Source organism: Gigantopelta aegis, chromosome 4 (assembly GCF_016097555.1).
Source record: "Gigantopelta aegis isolate Gae_Host chromosome 4, Gae_host_genome, whole genome shotgun sequence".
Lineage (NCBI taxonomy): Eukaryota > Metazoa > Mollusca > Gastropoda > Neomphalida > Peltospiridae > Gigantopelta > Gigantopelta aegis.
This window is the reverse complement of record NC_054702.1, coordinates 110753707-110775734: the sequence shown is the minus strand read 5'-3', so window position 1 is coordinate 110775734 and position 22028 is coordinate 110753707. Positions and strand designations below refer to the sequence as shown.

The following is a 22028-nucleotide window of genomic DNA, read 5'->3' as shown; positions in this document are numbered from 1 at the left end:
ATATATTTCTTTTTAAAAATATCATTGTCTGGATATTTAATGTGTTTCTGGTCTTCTTAATATTTGTAAGAAGCCCAAACTGGATTTTGTCTTCAAATAATTTCGTACGTACAAAAAAATATATTTTAGGAAATAAAATGAAATTTAACCTAGTACAAATATTAGAACGATCAGAAACGTTTAATATACAGCCACTAATATATTGTGCCAAAAAAATATTTGATATGTAATTACAATCGTTAATAAAGTCTCTGTTAGTCGATAACGTCTTAAAAATTGCAGCAAACTCAGGAATGTCCCTTTAAGATCGCAAAAACAAACCGTCATGACCTTGTATTCATTGTTGTAGTTAAGACCCGTGATTATAAAACGTCTGGACTTTGGCTTTAGACCAACACAAACAAACTTTAGTCTTATCTCACTTTGTCAGTGTGAACACAAGTCTAAACACTTTACTAACCAGAGCCCTTGGATACCACACTATGATGACCCTTTTGCAAGTCTAAACACTTTACTAACCAGAGCCCTTGGATACCACACTATGATGACCCTTTTGCAAGTCTAAACACTTTACTAACCAGAGCCCTTGGATACCACACTATGATGACCCTTTTGCAAGTCTAAACACTTTACTAACCAGAGCCCTTGGATACCACACTATGATGACCCTTTTGCAAGTCTAAACACTTTACTAACCAGAGCCCTTGGATACCACACTATGATGACCCTTTTGCAAGGGGCGGGATCTAGCTCAGTCAGTAAAGTGCTCGCCCGAGGTGCTTGCATCGTAAGATCGAATCACTCAGTGTACTCATTCTCGGTTTTCCCGTCCCAACCAGTGCAACACGACTGGTATATTAAAGGCCGTAGTATGTGCAGTGCTGTCTGTGGGATGGTGCTACTAATAGAAAAATGTAACGGGTTTATGAGGACTACGAGTAAAAAATGTTTGACTTGGAATAGTCGATGCTTAATAATAAATCAGTGTGCTCTAGCTGTTGTTAAACAAAGCAAACTGTAATGACCTTTTTGCAGTGTGACTTTTGTTCTCTAGCTCGAATGACGTATTAACCATTGAAAATGATCAGTATTGTCCTAGATATTCTGATGCCACAGTTTGGTCATTTTGGAGTTCTATCCTGGCATCAAACGTGCATGATGAGTGTTAAACATTCAACAAGGAGAAATCCGACACTCCTATCCGAAACACAGTTTCCGACAGGGGTTACACATTTCTTCTTGTCGAATTTGGCGCAGATTCCATTGGTCAGTAATCATAATGCATAAGTGATCTGATCATAAGCTGGAACAAAACCTCAAATTCGGGCAAAAATATAGATATATATTTCGGCGAAATGAGCTTGCCTAAAACCTTTTCTCCATGTATTTCCATCATTCTACCCACAATATTAGTTGTAGTCCATGTAAAAATGCGTAGTGAATCGTTTGAAACCTTATAAAGCTGTTTGCTACTAATACTATGAATAAATGTTGTTATTCAGATTCGGGCATTTTCATTAAATTTGGGCAAAAATCCCCTACAAAAATGGAAGCTCACATGCCTATGGATCGGATATCGATTTCAGAGTCCATTTCAATATGGCAACTTTTTAATGTTTGTTATACCGGTTACTTGTATAGCAACAGGTTATCATAATGTTAATGAAGTTTTGAAGTTTTCATTATAAGAATGTTTAATAATCAAATGCAATACGAAAAAGCACGGTTGGATACAATTTGATTAGCACTTTAGCACTCTCATCAGGGTGCTGATACGGGTGATGCGCGGTATAATATGGTATATATACCGATATATCTTATGTAGAAGCTACGTAATTCGATCCACCCTACCTGTACCGACGCACTTCCAACTTCAATAAACGTCAATTCTCGGTTCTTTGGTTTGATTGGTACTCTCAACATCTCGGTTCACAGTTGTCAAAGAAAGTGACTAACGCGTCTAAATGAACTTTGGTCAACAAGTGACACTTGTTTCGTGGTTTAAACAATAAACGTCAATATCCATCATGTTTGTTTGTTTTTGTGGGGGGCGGGGGGGTTGGGGGGGGGGGGGGGGGGGTTTGGGGGGTTGTTGTAGTTTTTGGGGGTTTTTTGGGGAGAAGATGGTTTAAATAATAAACGACAATATCTATGTTTTTGTTATTGATGATTTACATAATATACAACAATATCTGTCATGTTTTTGTTGTTAGTGGTTTAAATAATATACAACAATATCTGTCATGTTTTTGTTGTTGATGGTTTAAATAATAAACATCAATATCTGTCATATTTTTGTTGTTGGCGATTTAAATAATAAATGTCAATATATCGTGTTTTTCGTTGTTGGTGGTGTAGTTTTCGTTGTTGCGTTGTTGTTTTCTTTCTTTTTCTGTTTTTTTTTTTTCTTCCGTTTTTTTTCGGGGGGAGGGGTCTCTCTTTTTCTCTACTTTTAGAAGCCTGCCTTATAATTCAACGTTCATCAAGATAAACTTCCGCTATACAATCGACGTTTATCTTGATAATTAAGTTTTTGTTTAAGGACACCACTAGAGCACATTGATTTATCAATCATCGGCTATTGGATGTCAAACATGTGGTCATTTTGACAATCACAGAGATGAAACCCGCTACATTTTTCCCGTTAGTAGCAAGGGATCTTTTATATGCACCATCCCACAGACAGGATAGCACATACCACGGCCTTTGAAATACCAGTCGTGGTGCACTGGCTAGAGCAAGAAATTGATAATTAAGCTACAATATCAAAATGTTCACAATACCAATCACTTTTTGATACGCATGACTTGTTGAAATCTTCACTGTTATTCTGCTCCGAAATGTGTTCTAAATATAGTATCGTTTCCTCGGTATAATAATGACCTGTAAAATTGCTTGACCTGTTTTAGTCCAGATTTTTTTCAGTAGTCATTGCCCAACATCTACTTTATTAACTATGAAATTTGTTAATTGTGTGGCATGGATTTTCTGTTTATAAACATAGTTAAAATCGATCAAAGTGCGGGGCGGGGCTAGAACAAATAAAGAGGCCAACACATGATCAGCTTTTAGGATGAATGTTTTTACAATCATCTAATAACTTTAAAACGCCTTATACAGCAAGACCTGGGATTCTGAGAGTAGACAAGTTCAAGAAACGGTTCAGATTTTACTAGTTCTTGGAATTCATCGTTGTTACTTACACAAACATGGGTGTTTTAGACGCGTCGACGTGATCCCCACTTTTGATTGCGAACTCCATCATGACATCGTCCCATGGAGAACCCAGGCGCGGATATCTATAGTTGTTTTTGTTTTGGGTTTTTTGGGAGGGGTTATGGTGTATGCATACACATATACACACGCAAATACATGCACGCATATATAAATGTCGAACCGCGAAAAGGCACAACTGTCACAATTATTTTGACTCATGATAACAGTACTTTAACACGACCTTTGTTAGTTTCAAATGACAAACGCTTTGTCAAAAGTAATATTTTGGAAGCTATAAATCATCAATTCTTATCGTTTCTTTGATTGGAAGACGATAACAAATATTTTAAGTTGTGAACGGATTTAACAACTAAAATCTGTTCTTGTGACAGGTGCTACGATGGAGCAGGATGTGTTCACCTTTTATCGAATATCTGGTATCATCACTAGTTTCTTTCAGTGATTATGAGCGCATACAATCATGAATTTATCAAAAGTTACCTTCGATTATCTGCATGGTGCAGATAAATATGGAACTGACGATAATTGTTTTTATTGTTCAGATTCTGTGGTGCATGTATTTTTTCATTTGAATGCATTGTCATCCCCCGTTTTAATAGGATAACAGACAGACCGAACGTAAGTATGTTTACCTCTATCAAGGCACGACCTATACGCGTTTTGCAGTAATCGTGTAACTATATTCTTAGCCTAAAGGCATTCACCACACAAAGAGAAACATTTTAAAAGAGAGCAATGCTTATTGATATTGTGTGACATCGTGTGACATCGTGACATTTTTCTTTTGCATTTCTAACCTCATTACAGTGTACAGAATTTCAGAGATGTAAATAAATCTGAATGACAAAACCGTTATCCATTATCAAGACCATATCTCTGCACAAGGCAAACTAGTAGTCGATTATATGAAGCTCTTTCTAGTGCCTCGTCTGTAGGAGGACTGCCACTCCCGAGGAGATCGTCTGCTGGACTGCTACTCACAGACGTGTTTACTAAATCAAACCTAGGACAGAAATGAATACAGCTGTGGTGCATGCACTCATGAATCACTGTCAAAACAGTAATGATATCAGGTGTTCGCGAAAGTTGAACATATCCTGCCCCACCAGTGGCACCTGTCATGAGTACTGCCACCACAGCTGTCAAGTCCGTCATTTCATCTAAAACGATATAACATATGTGCAAGTTTCACCAAAGAGAGGAAAAAGCATGCACAAATAAATTCGCTATTAGACGAATTTCTACTGTTCAAATCAGTGTGCTTCTCAAACTTTGAAAACCTCGAAATACTTTGCTATACAAAATGTATGGTGTGCCAGTGTTATAATTAGTGGTTGCCTTTTAAAAGGGTAAACCGGAAAACTGTCTGGGCATTTCACAACCAAATGAAACATAACGGTTTATTCATTTTAACAAATTCCAAGGGGACTATCGACCACTCACAGATCTTACCTGGAAACAAACACGTTTTAAAAATAATATAAAAATCGTTTAAAAGATCGCCTTTGAAACATTTATTACATGTTTGAGTATCCATTCTTCGAAAGACACAAAAATACCACAGTACTGCAACTTGATGAGGACAACCACATTTCACCGTAAAAAATCCCATACGAATCTCTGGTTCTGTTTTGAAGGAGATGGCCACTATTCACTAAACATTGTAGTAGTTGCCAAGGGCCTACTCCAGTAGGGTAATAAGCACTTCTTTGGTAAGGGGTATTCTACACGTGAAACCAAACTCAAACATTCAAAGACTAATAACAAATTACCCAGCAAGGGACACCTCATTATCTTTGTTTTTAACTGGTAACATAACAAACACATGACTTGCAGACTGGTTTCTTCTTCAAAGGCTGTTGTTTTAATCCTACAGCTACTGGAAGGAAAATCACATAAACCTGGTTCCTCTGCGAGTAAACGTTACCCATTTCCTGATGTTTGACCTGCACATTTGCGACCCAAATAAACACCTCACTGACCTGTTGCTCACTTGGGTTGGAAAGTGTGTTATTTTACATTTCTTGATGTTTGACCTGCACATTTGCGACCCAAATAAACACCTCACTGACCTGTTGCTCACTTGGGTTGGAAAGTGTGTTATTTTACATATGGCCTGATCATAACCGTATGTTTGAATCACTTCCCCAATATGTCAGATTTGTGTAACCTGTGTGGACCCAATCAATATATTCTTCAGAGCTACATCTTCAACACCACGGCTGATCATAACGATCGGACAAAATTTCATATTACCTGAAAAAGCTACAATTATTATCATAAAATGTTAAAATAAGTAAACTTTTTGCACATTATTTTAAATGAATATTAGCCCATACCTTCAAAATAAATACATATGGACTGAATACACATAAAACATGAACAATTAATATACTGTAATGTTTGTATTATCTTTTTTGGTTTTTAATAATTTGTAAAAATTTAAGCAACCCACGTTTTACTGCTAAATGGATTTACGTGTTAATGTTCTAGATATTGCAAGATCACTTCAATTTTCTTATAACCACTGAAAAAATTATTTTAAAATTCCACATTCTATGTTTATTAAACATTAAATTTCTTAGTCAAAACTATATGAAACATATTTTCAATGCAAATCTTTTTTCTTTTTAATCAAGAACTCTTTACTTAGTGCTTTTGCTAAAACTAATTTGATCTTGTCCCATATATCTAGAATGATAGTTTGTTTCGTCACATAACTAAGGTATGGTCACTTGACTTAGCCTTATGCATGTAGCCAAATTTCATCGTATGGCCTTCATGTGTAACTGACTTAATCATGGTCAATGAATTTAAGAGTATAGATTAAGTATGATCAATTTGTTATCTTGACAACACCACCAACAGTACACCAATGACATGATGAATTTATATATATGGTTACCTGCAGAAGATGGTGGGTAGTGGGATGTCAGCTCACCTTACCTTTAAAGGCAGCTCAAGTCTTTGTAAGTCAAACATATCCTGCAGGATATATCTCTAGATTAATACAACACAACAGTTTTAACACATTCATACACAGACCTATTGGGTTGCTTAGCTTTTTACAGTTTACATCTTAAATCACACTCAATACAAATCATTTAAAACAAATTTAACTGGTATTTTTCTGCTATGAGGACACAGATATGAGAAGGAAAAGTTACATTCTGTCTGTATTACTGCATCATACAAAAAAGTAGTATGGGTAATGTGTTGATAATCATGATGTCTCACATACATGTATGCACCTTTTTAACACAGTCTAACTTCAGTAGAAATATTTTATATTCTACTTTAGGTTACCGGTATAATATAAAGACAATTTATACAATTTGTTGTCTTTCTTGATACATGTACTAGGAACACTTCTTCTAAAAAAACCTGGCTAATAACCGGTCAGTAGTGGACAAAGAAAAAACAATTAATAACAATGATTCAAAGCTATTGTTCAACTGGTATTTCCGTTTAGATCATTTTAGTGACATATGTGGAATATGTATGTCAGTGGACGAACACTTATGAAATACTTTATTGATATTTATGACATAATATGAAAATGAACATTAACACCAAAAAAAAAGAAGACATTTGGAAATATAAAAAATGTATACCAAGACAGGGAACATATTTAACTCTCTTTTTTATCTCATAGCAGAAAAATATATGCCGGTAATAGCTTATGAATTTTTCAAAATATGAAATAATTATATGGAAAAATTTTTTAGATAGAAAAGGGACAAGTAATATAAATACATACTATTCATTTCATTCAAATACTTATTGTTTAAAAAATTTCAATTGTATGATTGATTATTTTGTTAATTATCATTAAAAGAATACATACATTTGCCATCTCCCAACCCCTATGTGGGTAATTTTAATTGATTTGTTTTAGCAACAAGTTAGAAAAAAAATGAACATCATGAAAAACAAAAATTAAAATAACATTTAAATAATAATTTATTAGTTAAGATACATTTTTAAACCGTTTTGTTAAGGGATTTTTTTTTACTGTAGATTGGCAGGGAGAAGACAATGAACAAAAACGTGTTACTATGAAACAGCTGCATGTTCCTAAATTATGGCAGTGTGCAAATACAGTCTTCATATGGTTTCAGCTTCTACTAGGAACCTAGTTATCTAACTGTTTTACTTATGATTGGCTTTCTACACAAAAATACTCTTTTTTAATTGCAAGCATAATGTAAACACTGAGGCATAGTACCCATTGATGTTAGTACCAAAATGCAATTCTCCATCACCTATGATTCCAAACACAATCATCGTAACAAAAGCAAAATGTAACATACCCAGTGTCATTTGTAATGTTACTGCTCTAAGAAAGCAGATATGAAAAATCACACAACTGCTTACTTCAGAAAATGACCATTGTGTTGCCTAACTTGCAATGATTCCACACCTTCAAGGTAAAAAAGCAAGCTTTGGAGGTGAATCCCGTCTCCAGATAAAACCATCATAAACATACATAACAAGACAAAAGCGGATACAATATTTTGCTTGCAAAAGAAAAGACATCTCTGTTTGTTTAACTGATATTTAAAACAGATTCCTATCTCTTGCGTATTAGGTAATTTTAGCTGCACGATGTTCGTCAGTGATGTGCTTCAAATGTTGAGCTGATCCCCGAGAAGTGACTGCACTGTGAAGACTGCCGCTTGCACTGCCAGGAAACCATAGCGGCCCTTTCAGGAATGATCACATATGGGTTAGGCAACACATCATCGTTTATTGCCTGAAGTTTCTACTCAAAGTGTTATTATTTATGAATAGTTTTACTAACAACATCTTTCAGCATATTATGAGTGTATCAAAACAGACCTCTGAAAAATTGCAAGAATAATATTTCCTTTTGCCCGCCACTTGCACAAAGATAGTTTTTTGTAACCCCATTTTTTTTTGCATGGATGAGATTTATATCGTCCTAACAGAGGGTACCTGAAAGGTTTGTGCACATGATTAAAAAGTATTCTCACCCTGACCCTGAAATAGTTTTTGGTATAAATGGATTATGCAAATTTCGAATTCTCAGAGGCCCATAGTAGCACAAGTGGTTAATTTATTGATATATTTCCATGAATGTTGTGCATTTCAAGTGATCATTTCTGAAAGTGCCGTTGCTCAACAAGCCAACAGAAAGAGTAACAGACTCAACAAGTAATGTGCCTACCTTCTGAATGTTATGAACCTCCTCCATGCGTGTGATCTCATCCCGCAGCTGCTGCCACTGCCGAGTTATCTCCTCCTTCTCTTTCTTCTTCTCGGCAGCCAGCAGCGAGCTCTCACTGTCCAGCCTGCTCTGCAGATCATTCAGTTTCTTTTCCTTGTCGGAGATCTCGGCCGCGCGGGTGGCCAGCTCCAGCCGCACCTTGGTGAGGTCATCACGGCTGCTGGCAACCTCGTTGTGGAGGGTGGTGATCTCCTTCACCTGCTCGATGAAAAACTTCTCCAGACCTTCAGACATGTTCTCATAATCATTCTGCAAGGCGCTCTGAATTTTCTGTAGCACTGAATCTGTGATAAGAGATTCAGATTGTGAATAAATATATCAATATAACATGTTGTTGGTTACTCAATTAGATAATGGTTTCGTGCTTTTCATTTTCCGGTTGTCAGTCAACAAACAAGGTGAAGAAAGGTCATCAAACATTTTGTAGCACCGAATCTGTGATAAGAGATTCAACTGATAAATAAATAAAACATGTTGATGATTACTCCATGACATGTATTTCAATATTTACTTTTTGAATATCAATTCAATAATGGTTTGGGGGGGGGGGGGGGGGGGGGGTCATGTTTTTTCTATTGTCAGTCAACAAACAAAGTTAAGAAAGGTTATCAAACATTGAAGACAACTACCAGACATGAAATATTATTTTTAGGCACATGTAGGCAGATAGAAAAAACATTTGAGCTAGCTGGTTAGTGTTATAATAATATATTATATTATGTATTGTCTAGCTGGGCAGGTGGCCAGCCACACTGTTTTCACCAATATAAATCAACCCAAGAGGGGGCCAGATTTCACATGTTAAAGATGCATCCTAGCAGATATGTAAGTGATTAATAACATTTATCTGCTAGTTTTATATAGTTTTCCCAACATTAACCAATCAAATGTGCACATCCATTATTCGAAATTAGAGATTTTAAAGTGACATTTACACCATCTGACCATAAATTGTCGAGAACAAATGTACATCAATGCTATTCTGTTCATTACACCAGAATTCACACCTTCTGACATTGACTGAGCAAATTAAAAACAAATGTGCATCCAATGTATGAAAACATATTATCTTTACAACATTACATAATCACAGATTCTGAAGCAGGTTGGCATCCTTGATCTCATAGTGAGCTGCCAGTGTCACATGATGTCCGAGTCACAAATGTCTGCTAATCTGTATATTTGAAAATAAGCTGGTAGTCATTCAGTTAAAAGATTAACTTTGAAAAATCAAGTCTTCTGTTTTCATGATTATTTTAAAATGTGCATAAGTATGCACCAATCATAGATGAATGGGGAATGATTAGACAGACAGTGGATACACCTTTCAAGTGCACATATTGATTGATAGCTTTAATAATTAGTGTTTCTTAAAACAGTTATTACATACACATTTATTTTAATACTTTATTTAAATGCTATTCAGTCTTCAGTTGTTATTACTCAGTATTTCTTTTACGTCATTATGGAAGGATATAACTCATGACTATAACAACAGACCCAAAGATGAACATGGTCATTGTAAATAGGTCATATTTATACATGTATTATCCTCGTAGACATATGTATGAACTTGAAAAATAAAAAGGTTTTTTTGGACTGCACAAATTTGAAGTCTAACGATATCGGTGCAATATGGTTAAACCTGCTATACAGACTAACCTGTATAATAACCAACCATTTGTTTAAAGTTCACACAATTCCTTTCTGTACTTAACTTGCACATAAAGATCACCTGTGTCAATAAAAAACCCAGAACATTTTAAACAATGATCACATGGCCTAGACATATCTGACTAGGATGCTTGTCACCTAAGATGCTCACTGCTCACCTAGTTTCGACTTTATGCTATTGTTCTGCGTTTTATTTGATGTATCTTTGTGATGGGCGTCACAAAAGTGAACTCCCGGTTGTTCCGAGTTCTGCATATAGTCACCACACAAAAAACACGCCTCCTTCATCTCTTCATCCACAACCATTGGTTGTGGAGCAGACCGTCCACCAATCATCCTCGATCGTGAGTGGAATGAATTATTATTGTTCTGTCTCCTAAAGTGGTGATTACCAAAATTACGATTTCTTGGAGCAGGAGCGTTCCAGGATATGTTGATGTGGAGGTTTTGTTGGAACTGTGGATAGTTGTGATGTCCACCAGAAATGCCTTGAAACCACGGACCAGCTTGGTGCGAGTGATTAAAGGGTGGGGGTCCAAAAGGAGCCTGTTGAGGAAAACGTCTGTCGTAGTAGATAGGTCCTCCTTGCAGACGACCGTGATTATAAACAAAAACTTGGCGTGCTCCCGGAATGGGTATACTCATACTGTCTGCAAAATACAAGATAATTAGAAATGTTAAAAGAATTACAGTCAACAAGTAGTGTCAGTCTATCGAACAGTAATAGCAAAAAAGGTTTGGTTTGTTTATCGACACCACTAGAGCACATTGATTTATTAATTATCGGTTACTGGATGTCAAATACACGTATTTAGTAATTTTGACAAATAGTCTTAGAGGAAACCCGCTAAATTTTTCCATTAGTAGCAAGGGATCTTTTATATCACCATCCCACAGACCGAATAGCACATACCATGACCTTTGATATACCAGCCGTGGTGCAGTAATACTAAAACATTTAGATTTTTATTTTTTTATTTTATGCCTCTGAAAATTAGCCAAATGATCCTTTCCAGGGGACAATATTTCAAAATCTTAGGTAACCAGAACTTGATTGATGTGATTTTCATCTAGGTAATCAACTGTTTGGTCACATGATTTATATAGTGAATAAAATTTGATGATGCTAAAGTTTCTAACTTCCAGTTTTAGAATGTAAAGGTTTACTAGGAAACACAGTTCGCATTAATTTAAACTTAACCATCGGGTGACCACGACAGTTCTTGTGAAATATTATGTCCTGGTTTCATTCATGTAATGCTCGCTCAAGTTTAGTTTTGAGCAACCTATTTTTCAATTGAGCATTAAATCTAGAATATGGTTTCCATAGCTGTAACGGATTATGCAAATGTTTTGTCTATAACCCATGAATGATTTTTACAACTGTTTAATTCTCAGATATCTCCATAGAATTTGAGCTGTGGTTTGCCAAATCATAAAACCCAATTCAAGGTTGAATTTGTTAACATATGTCATGATAAATTCATCTAGAAAAGCTGAATAAAAAATTAGCATGTCAAGTTATTTTGTTGTATATTGTTTCGCTAAAACAAACTGAATTTGGTTACACTTTCTAAAACTAACATCCCGTACTGCTAAAAATATATTTGGTTCAGTTTTAACATGGATCCATACAGTTCATATGTTGGATCAATGGGTTAATAGTACATGTACTATAGTTTGTCAACAGTTCATGTGCTGTTATGGGTAAAAACCCTCATAAAATAAACCGGAGATCATCTCCACAAATATTACTTGTCAAAGGTACATGCATTTTTAGAATTATAAAAACTTCATTAGATGGTTTTACAGACACCAGGCCCCATACTTATAAACCTTAAAGTCCAGACTTTAACGGCATGGCAACACCATTCAAATAGCATTATGTTAAAGTCTGGACTTTATAAGCACAGGCCCTGGATGACCAGAAACACTTTGGATGCACGAAAATGGACAATCTAAACAACAAAATGCAAGTAAATGTGTAATTTCAATTTTAAGAAGAAAAAAGTTCAATTACTATATATATAGTGAAAAATATGATCTGCCACTTTAACAGTTCTAGGATTTTTAGTTTGGGGGGGGGGAGGGGGGCAACTGAGTAGTTAATAGTCTAAAATGTCTTAAACGGTTAAGAAGATTAATTTTTAAAATAAAAATAAATTCCGGATTGCACCCCCCCCCCCCCCCCCCCCCCCCCCCACCCCACGCCCGCTAGCTACAGCCCTGCAAACTGACACTCAAGACTCAAGGTTCAGTTTACCAAAACTGAACAAGTGAATTTTTTCAACAAATAAATAAAATATTTGTCAAAAATATGTGTGTATATGGAGTGGGAGAAAAAAAAAGTATATTCAGCCCTCTGTTAACTTTTCCATCTAGGAGCCAGATAGCGCCTGCTTCAATTTTTTATATAGATAATAGTAGAGGCAAAATAATACAGTTCCATGATCAATTTACGGGGATAGACATAGACATGCCTGGTGTTTATGCCTGGTGTTCTGACACCTGACACCAATACATGTACTAGTAATTAATGTACAACATGGGATTGTGAACAGCTGTCACATGATAATAATCACATCTGTATCTGCTTCACACAGGGTTTATTTTTTTATATATATATATATATAGTTAGCAGGTCATGTGCCATCAGGCTTTAACTGATTTATGAATGATGAATGGTTGTTACCTGCAGTGTATTTCTATTAATTTAAATGCAAGAACGAATATTAACAAATACCTTAACTAAAACAGATAAATAATTTTTACCAATTCACATAAACAAAATATTATATCTTAACTTTAAAACATTGACAGGTAAAAAATAAATAATAATCATTAGATGCATTAGAATATCATTAGAATATCATTAGAATACAATGTGCATGTATTCAAGGAACGACAAATCCGCTGGCCCTCGGTCCTGGCAAGTGAATGTTTGGTTGGGGCTAGAGCAAATTATCACCTGTGTTACTATAATACACATCTTCTGGCAGGGCTAGTGACTTTCTCAAACATCTGTGACACAATTTTGTCGCACACTAATGCATTCATTGCACATTATGCCAAAGGTGCATTGGGCTCATTGTCAAGAAGTTAAACACCCATGCTCAGTGTATTAAAACATTTTGATTTACAATGCTCAGTCTATTCAAGGAATTGGATTGCCCAGGCGGCGGTTTGACATCTGCTATTGGATGTCAAACATTTGGTAATTCTGACTCGCAACCATCAGTGGAAATCTGATACATCTGTCATAATGCAGAAAGGGATATTTTATATGCACTTTCCCACAGACAGGAAAGCACATATCAGTTGAATGGATCCATTGAGGTGGTTTGATACTGCGATGCAAGCACCTCAGGCGAGCACTCAACTGTCTGAGCTAAATCTTGCCCCAGGTAGTTTGAAATTTACAACAGCTGATAAGAATCACCAGTCGCCAGCGTATTTTGACAGGTCTGTGTAAAACATTTGAAATTATTATCCATAAGGTTTAATATCAACAGATTTACACATAAAAAACTTACATTATTCTGCATTAACAAACAATGAAGTAGATCTCTGTATGTATTTAGTTATGACTGTTCCACAAATGTTTGAAATTTGTTATTTATTCTGCCTTTGTCAGTTCAAAAACAAGGAATGTTCCAGACAAGATCACATGGAGGGGGATTGGGGTTGCATACTCGGGACTATTGGCTGTCCATCAAAACATCGAAAGTGTGCAGTCTGGGTATGATCCAGGATTTTGTGATGCGAGTTCAATTTGAGTTTGTTGAAGGCAAATGAACCGATGTCCTCAAGGGAGCGAGATCTGTAGGGGTTTCGAAGGAATGCTTCCCAGACATTTTTTAAATAAAGATGCTAAGAGACATGTTTTCAAGGCAATTTAGTGTTGTATATTGTGGATCATGAATTTATGCACTAACTTTAATATATATATATGAGCCGTCACACGCGAAAACCTACAACTTAGCATGACGTCAGAAACCAAGTAAACGCGGCTCAAAGTAAAAGTTGAATTTAGAAGATGACATCTTCTTCTTTACATGAAGATCAGTTTGAAGTAAACATATATACTTGTATGTACAATAGTGTTTGGTTACTATTTTGTATTTTGTACCTAAGAACATTGGTTGAGATCGTTAGTGATACCATCAGTACTTTGATACACATTTACAAGCACAGGGAGAAGTCCTATATATCAATATGGTATGCAAGTATCTCACGTTTTTATAACGTACATGATTATATACATGTATAACATAAAGTTCAGCAACTTTTCCAGAAGTTATATACAATATTCATAAGTTAGACCAAACAACAAATTAGGATTGTATTGAGTTGCATGGGCCTACCACTCGGTTAGGCCTACCTGTTCTGTGGACTACAATCAACACCACTATTTCTACTCGTATTTCTATTTATAATCTAAATACTGAAAACTAAATCATTTCCTACAAAAAAAATATATATATCTGTAACAATACTACATTTTTAGTTATTTATTTTACCATCGTTTGCAAACAAATTTACTGTCGTCTGCACACACATTGTGGTACGGTAACAGAAATGTTTCATTTATATACCTTTATTACATGATGTCACTGTTCCAAATTACATAAGTTTTGCAGTAAAATTGTAAATAAATCTCATATTTCTATCTATAACAGGTCATTTACTGTCATTTTTTCTACCGGTTGTTTGAATACCATAACAGGTCATGATAATACTGACACATTTTATGGTTTTTAATCCAGGGATTTTCATAACTAATATATAAGACTGGAAAATCACCTGAGTATAATTTTGATTAGTACTTTAGTGTAGCATCCTTATAAAAGGTGATTTCATTGATGTGGATTTGAGCTAAGCTCATGGGGGCCATATTTGGGTAAATATTGCAAAAATGTCAATTGTTTTTTTTTTTTAGGGGGGTGTGTGTCAAAATGTATATTCTAATGTTCTTGCATGTAATATATAAATTGATCTGAGTGTCTTACACTAAGTTTCTCATTGTAAAAGGTCAAAATTCAAGGTCACAAGGTCAATATCCAAATTCACTCTAATTTCTGTGATTTTGTACATAATGAATTTTTTCTAATGTACAGTCATAGTGACATATAGTTTTCATGGTATTGTGAATATATAACATAGTATTCTACTATAAAAGTAGAATTTGTATCTGTCATTAATAATGTGTAGATCTTCATGCTGAAATATAGAGAAAAAAACAGGATTTCAACACTTCACTATGAAACAATTGCTGCCCACAGCAACAATTGATGAAAACTAATATTTTTAATGAACTAACTGGATAATTAGCTTCTTTGTATGTTCCCTATATCAGAACTACCAACAAGGCAATACATTACCATATAGTGGCTGTTTGTTTGATGGCCCATCTATTGTGTGGATGACCAAGGAGTAACCACGTGATATGAAGTTTTACTGGATGGTATGGTGCATCTATCTTTTGGTGTATTGTTTAGAGTTCATAAGTTACATTGGTCTAGTATAGCTTTTCATGGTGTAAATGACCCAAATTATCAAACTGACTTCAAACCAAGTTTGAAAAAATCTGTTACTAGACTTTAAGGTCTCACTACACAGATCATTTCAGGGTGAGAGTTCATTCATCACGGTCCACTATACTTCCTAATTGTGACACGTTATGGTTCACATATTCACTTCTAGGAAATGGTGAAGAATTAAAACAATATGTATGCTTAATGGTACACCTTCTGGCTGTATTTTTTGCCCATGTCATTTTGTAATATTGAGCATCGATCTTTTGGGACATGGGTGTATAGCGCAAGAGACGGCCGGAGTGAATCGGTTAATGAACCACCTGTTCGGACCGGTACTACAGTCCAATGCGGTCATATAGCAAAAAAACTGAGACGGAAATGTTCTCAATTTTGGAGTGAAAATAAATGCTTATATAATGTATGTTCACAATGGTGTATGTTGTTAGTGCTAATGAGAACCCATTCTATTGGCAATTTTCATTTGAAGTTGGGCAATTTAACATGGTTTCAATGGAAGATGACATCTGTGTAGTGAGACCTAAGGAGTTTTTCTTTCCTTACAGATGTATTTTTAATTTTACAGGAGCCTGAAGTAGGCCTTCTCTTTGAGGCAAATTTTGGAATTCAAAATAGAAGACCAAGACTAAGAACAGTGGAAACAGAAGAAACAGTATCTGTATTAGATGATGAGCGGGACGTAGTCCAGTGGTAAAGGGCCTGCTTGATGCACGGTAGGTCTGGGATCGATCCCCGTCGGTGGAGCCATTAGGCTATTTCTCGTCCCATCCAGTGCACAACGACTGGCATATCAAAGGCTGTGGTATGTGCTATCCTGTCTGTGGGATGGTGCATACAAAACATCAATTGCTACTAATAGAAAAAATGCAGCGGATTTCTTCTATAAGACTATAGGTCAATATTACCAAATATATCAAGCTATCGTTAATACACTCTATGACAACAAGCAAGAAACATACGTTGGTTTGACCGAGAACACATTTAAGACGAGATATACCGCGCACACGAGCAGTTTTCAAAACGCAACACAGAAGAACGCAACAGCGCTAAGTCAGTACATTTGGACACTGAAGGATAGATTCACCCCATACACCATTAAGTGGAAAGTGGAAAATTTTATCAAAAGCAAAGCCATACTCTCCAGCGAGCAAAAGATGTAACCTCTGCCTGAAGGAAAAACTGTTCATAATGTATAAACCTGAAACCAGCACACTAAACTCCAAGAATGAACTCGTATCAGCATGTCGACACAGACGCAAATACCTTCTGTGCACATACCAAACATCACCTATAGACCTGCATAGTGACGTAACCTCGACGTCACAGAGTCCATTACGTCATCAGCTTTCCATTGATGGTGTAATTAAATCTACATCTGATGAGTGAGAGCAATTCAACTCTCTCACGAAACAAGCCTGTCATGTAGAGATAAACATACACTTTTAATGATATAATATATATATATATATATATATATATATATATATATTATCCATGTGAATGCCTACTTGATTTCTGCTTTAATTTACATGTTTTGAGAGTGCCCTTTTAATGACTTTTTATTTTTTATTTTAATTTATCATCCACGATACAAACTATCCTGAAAACATGTCACACAGCATATTTATTTCAAACATTTCCAGGAAGCATGCCCCTGAAACCCCTATACATCTCACTTCCCTTCAGGGGCATAGCAAACTTAAAACTGCCCTTATTAGAATACTGTAAACCCCTTAAATATGGGGAAAATGAATCCTGTAAGCACTGGTTTAAGAACTTTTATTATAAAACTACTGGTTTATACTCTGTGAACATCACAGCAATATTTACATGCAGAACTTTGATATATGGTTCAAGTTTCTGGATTTTATATAATTTTGACATTAAAAATTATTTCAATTATTGAAATTTAACCTGAGCACTCTGCCGTTCGAGAGCTAAATGGACATTTTGATGGTTATAATAGCTCTCTGCCATTTAGAGATAACTATAATAAAGACGTGATCTTTTTTCCTCCAATTGAGTAAACAAAAATTTCCACTGTAATATAACAACCCCTACAACTGCCCACGGCAATGCTGTGGAGATTGCCACTGAGTTTTTCATTCTATGCGGCATTTTTTTTTGCCATGGACTATATTGGGGGGTTTTTTTCAAGATGTATTTTTTCCTTATTGTTAAAAATAAAATATACTTTGAGAACTGAAAACGTATTAAAAGTAAATATTAAAACAGTAACTGAACCGTTATTACTAAGTATCTGAATCCATGTAAATTATCAGCATTAAGCGAGTATCAACTAGGACATTGAACTGTTCATAGCACGAGTATTGCAGGGACCACTGGATTGCAGGGAGGTGACAGCTTATACACTCTTGAACCATGGCTATGGTGCATTACGGGTGGGGGGTTTCAGTAAAATGTTTAATATACACTTCTACAAGTCACTTGAAGTGTTATGGTCAGTCTGATGATAAGATATTTGTAGAAATACATACATGTATATAGAGAGAGGTCATTTCGATAGTTTAATCAAAATTTCTCTGTCATTTATATTGGAAAAATATGCTACCTTTTTCTGATGCAGAGTGGCCTAATCAAAAAAAACAAAAAAAACTTTACCTATTTACTTGGGTTTGAAAGGGGGCTTTTGGTCTTGGTGACAGATTTCCTAACAGAAATTATGCTGTTATTAAAGAAAATTATTTTAATTCTATATCACATGTAATATAATGAAAATATAAAGATTGAATTGGCACGTCACTGCAGACTGACTACGCTGCAACCCCATTGTTCTTGAACATGCATGTGTTAACTGTTATGTCACTTTTAATCAAAAGAATACCGCCACTGGTATGAATAAATATTATAGCATATTGGCAAACAACACAAATAACAAACTAATCATTCAAATTTACTTACAATACAGAGGCCTAATTCACAAAGATCTCTTATGCTCTGTTAGACAACAAAGCATCCTCTTTGCAAATCTTTTAGCATTGCACTGCGAGATCGCAAAGTTGCGAGAGTTTAGTGAATTAGGCCCCCGAGTTGCAAACATGTTAACGGAAAAATTGCCGTGGACACTATTTTTCCATGGCAAATTATTTGCCGTGGTCATTTTCTTAATTGCAGGGGTTGAACAACTATCCTATGTTTGATATTAAATAACTTTGCATTGCTGATTTTCGAGTTTGCAGGTAACAAATATTTCATATATTAATCAATAATACACACACTACTGGAATATTTGTCAGCACCTATATAGGCCTATTTCACCGAAACATTGTTGAAAGGGGGTGCTGTCAAGTTTCTCCCTGTAGAATGTGTATTACTGGTTAATATGTGAAATATTTAATGTCAGCGAACTCGACAATTATCAAAGAAATGGTATAAAACATCAAACATAGGATTATATTTTTATATTAGAGCAGGAATCTTTGCTTACTTGTGAACCTACTCGATTGTGGGCAAAATCCCTGGGGGTTCTTTTTCTTCTTCTTTTTTTTTGGGGGGGGGGGGGGGGGGTGTATCTCTGATGGCAAAATAGAGCTCAAAACATATTGAAGACATTGCATGTATTTTAAAATCTAGAAGTCTTCAGCTTATTAGAATGGACTGGATATGCCATAATTATCTAGTAAAGCTTCTATTTGACAATTGTTATTCAATGTTATGATAAAAAGGAATCATATTTAATTAGCTTACATTATTCTGGGACAAAATTAAAATCTATCTTATAGTTTTAACTCACACTAACGTAAGCGCGCATGCACATATATACAAATAACAATGATCTGTTCCATTACTACAGTTCAGGGGTCTAATTCACTAACTCTCACAACTTTGCGATCTCGCAGTGCAATGCTAAAATACTTGCAAAGAGGATACTTTGTTGTTTAGCAGAGACTGAGAGAGCTTTGTGAATTAGGCCCCAGGGCTTATTCCAAAGGTCAGTTAACTGACTGTCATTGTCGATATTGTTTTATTAAATAAGAACATATCAGATCTAAAGTCTTGAAATCAAGACTTACATAATGACATAACTGTCCAAATATTACTGTAATAAACAATCAGTACACCATTATGCTATGTAATATAATAATTAAGTACATCGTATATTTTGGTAAAATGTTGAGTTTTTTTAACAGATTTATTTTTCTTTTGATATTTATTTTATTAGTAGCCTACTAATGTAGCATGTACAATATCCAAATTAAACGCACATGTGTGCGTGCTTCGTCCATTCCCGAGGAAATTTGATACTGGAGATTGGACCCCTTCTTGCATTGCCACAAAGAGGACTGCCACCCCAAGACTAGGTTTATATACTAAAGCATGTGCAGTTCTACCTTTAATCTCTTTGTATTGCATTATTTGTTTTTACTTCAGAGACAATGCAAGTCAAGCTGTATACCTCGGTTGTTCTAGCATTTTGTTTTCATCCCTGTATTAAAAATGAGATTTAATCATCATAATTTAATGGTAATTTGTAAAGAATTCTTTTTATTTATACTGGATTTCTTTTTTGTTTTGTTTTTTTTAAATGATATTTGAGTTGGTATGGGTTTAAAACTTGATAACATGTTTTTATATGAATTTTAACTGTATTCATTATGAAGTTACATATATATGCCCATTCATCGGTTTCCTTTTGAAGGAAACAGACTATATACGGTGAGCACATGATTATTATTCAACAAAGAATATTCTAGTTTTGATTTTGGCTGTGAATTTAAATTACAATGTGAATTTGAGAAGGGCCAGTAAGATTTGTTTTCAACTGGCCCTGCTGGCAACCATGGTTTTTATGTTAATTTTCAAGCCTGATGTAACTTCCCAAATAGTACTCAGGCTAACTGAATTATAGTCCATCCCATCCTCCTACAAAAAACAGATTTTGTTAATAATTTCAGTTTGGTTTGATGTAAGAAAAACAAAAAAAGTATTTTGAAAATAACACAAAATAATCTGCTCAAAAATAAATAACTTGTAGTAAATTTCATTGTATGAAAAAAAGGAATTCCCTGTGGGATGGACTATAATGCAATAAGACTTCATTCCAGCTATACAATATTGAAGTGTACACTAAAGGGTTGTTAGTAAATTCGTACTTGGTCATTTCGTACAATAGTCAGTTCGTACTTAATTTGGTCATTTCGTACCCTGGTCATTTCGTACCATCGCAAAATGTCATTTTGTACCATAATTGAAAGTCATTTCGTACCATAATTGAAAGTCATTTCGTACCATAAGATAAATGTGTAATGTTAGACATACTATCACCCTGGTAATGTCTTTTACAAAATAACATTACATTACAAATGTCTATATGATGCAAACACCACCTGCAACTGAATAAAAATAATACTAGTAATAAAGATGCAAATAAATAATATCCGGCCATTTTGTACCATAATCAGCTGGTAGCTGAAAAATTATTATTAGTAATATATTTGCTTGCTATATATACTGGTTCGAAATGACTTGGGTACGAAATGACCAGGATACAAAATGACTTTTCACAATGGTACGAAATGATTAGGGTACGAAATGACTAGGCAGTATGGTACGAAATGGATGGTATGAAATGACTATGGTACGAAGTGACTATGATTCCACTGAAGGAATTACTGATAAAAAGTGGCAGATTTCAATGAAAATATTTCACCTCACCGCAACAAATTTAATGTGCGTGCACCCACGCACACATCTGTATGAATCATACAGCTCAATGCAAATCTGCCTGAAGTAGGAGCATAGTGTAGCAGACAACATGTCATAAGTTACAACACATACCACATAGTGACATACCATATTTCGCTTACGTACTCGCTACGCCTGTAATATAGTTAAAGTCACCTTCACGTTATTGTTTATTACTTAGTGCGAGATATATTATTGCAAACTAGTCTACGTCGACATCTTTGTAACGTATCATGTCGTATGCGTGTGAAAATTGTTGTCATATCCCTTATTTAGCAGCCTGCTGACGGTGATAAAAATATGCAGCCTTCCCACCAATCAGCAGCCAGTCTACCAGCTGACTGCAGCAAAACGTCAACACAGCCATGAGCTCCTAGGCTATTTGGCAGATGTAAACAAACCAAATCGGAGGGCAGTAGCAGCAAATTTTTAATAAATATTCAACTTACGATTAACCAGAAATAAGTAGGATTACTCGATAATGAGTAATCGTTGAGGTCCGATGAATTCAAACCCCAAAATGGCTTTAAAACGCCAAAAACGAAACCTCCCTCTTTCATCCGCTAAGCTGACAACACAATTGACCTTCAACTACGTCACTTCAT

At 35.3% G+C, this 22028-nt stretch overlaps 1 protein-coding gene across 2 annotated transcripts in view; it reads right to left on the bottom strand.

Annotated features, from left to right (window-relative positions):
- Positions 1-22028, bottom strand: part of LOC121371763 — a 28028-nt gene extending 6000 nt beyond the window's left edge. Inside the window, exons 1-3 of one of the 2 annotated variants that reach the window (XM_041497893.1) lie at positions 21873-22028; positions 10321-10812; positions 8429-8772 (exon numbers count right to left, since the gene is read on the bottom strand). In XM_041497893.1, coding sequence (XP_041353827.1) covers positions 8429-8772; positions 10321-10807 — 831 coding nt within the window. In that variant the 5' untranslated portion in view covers positions 10808-10812; positions 21873-22028. Of the gene's footprint in view, positions 1-8428; positions 8773-10320; positions 10813-21531; positions 21703-21872 lie in introns of those variants that run through there. The other variant, XM_041497894.1, reaches the window with a different exon arrangement.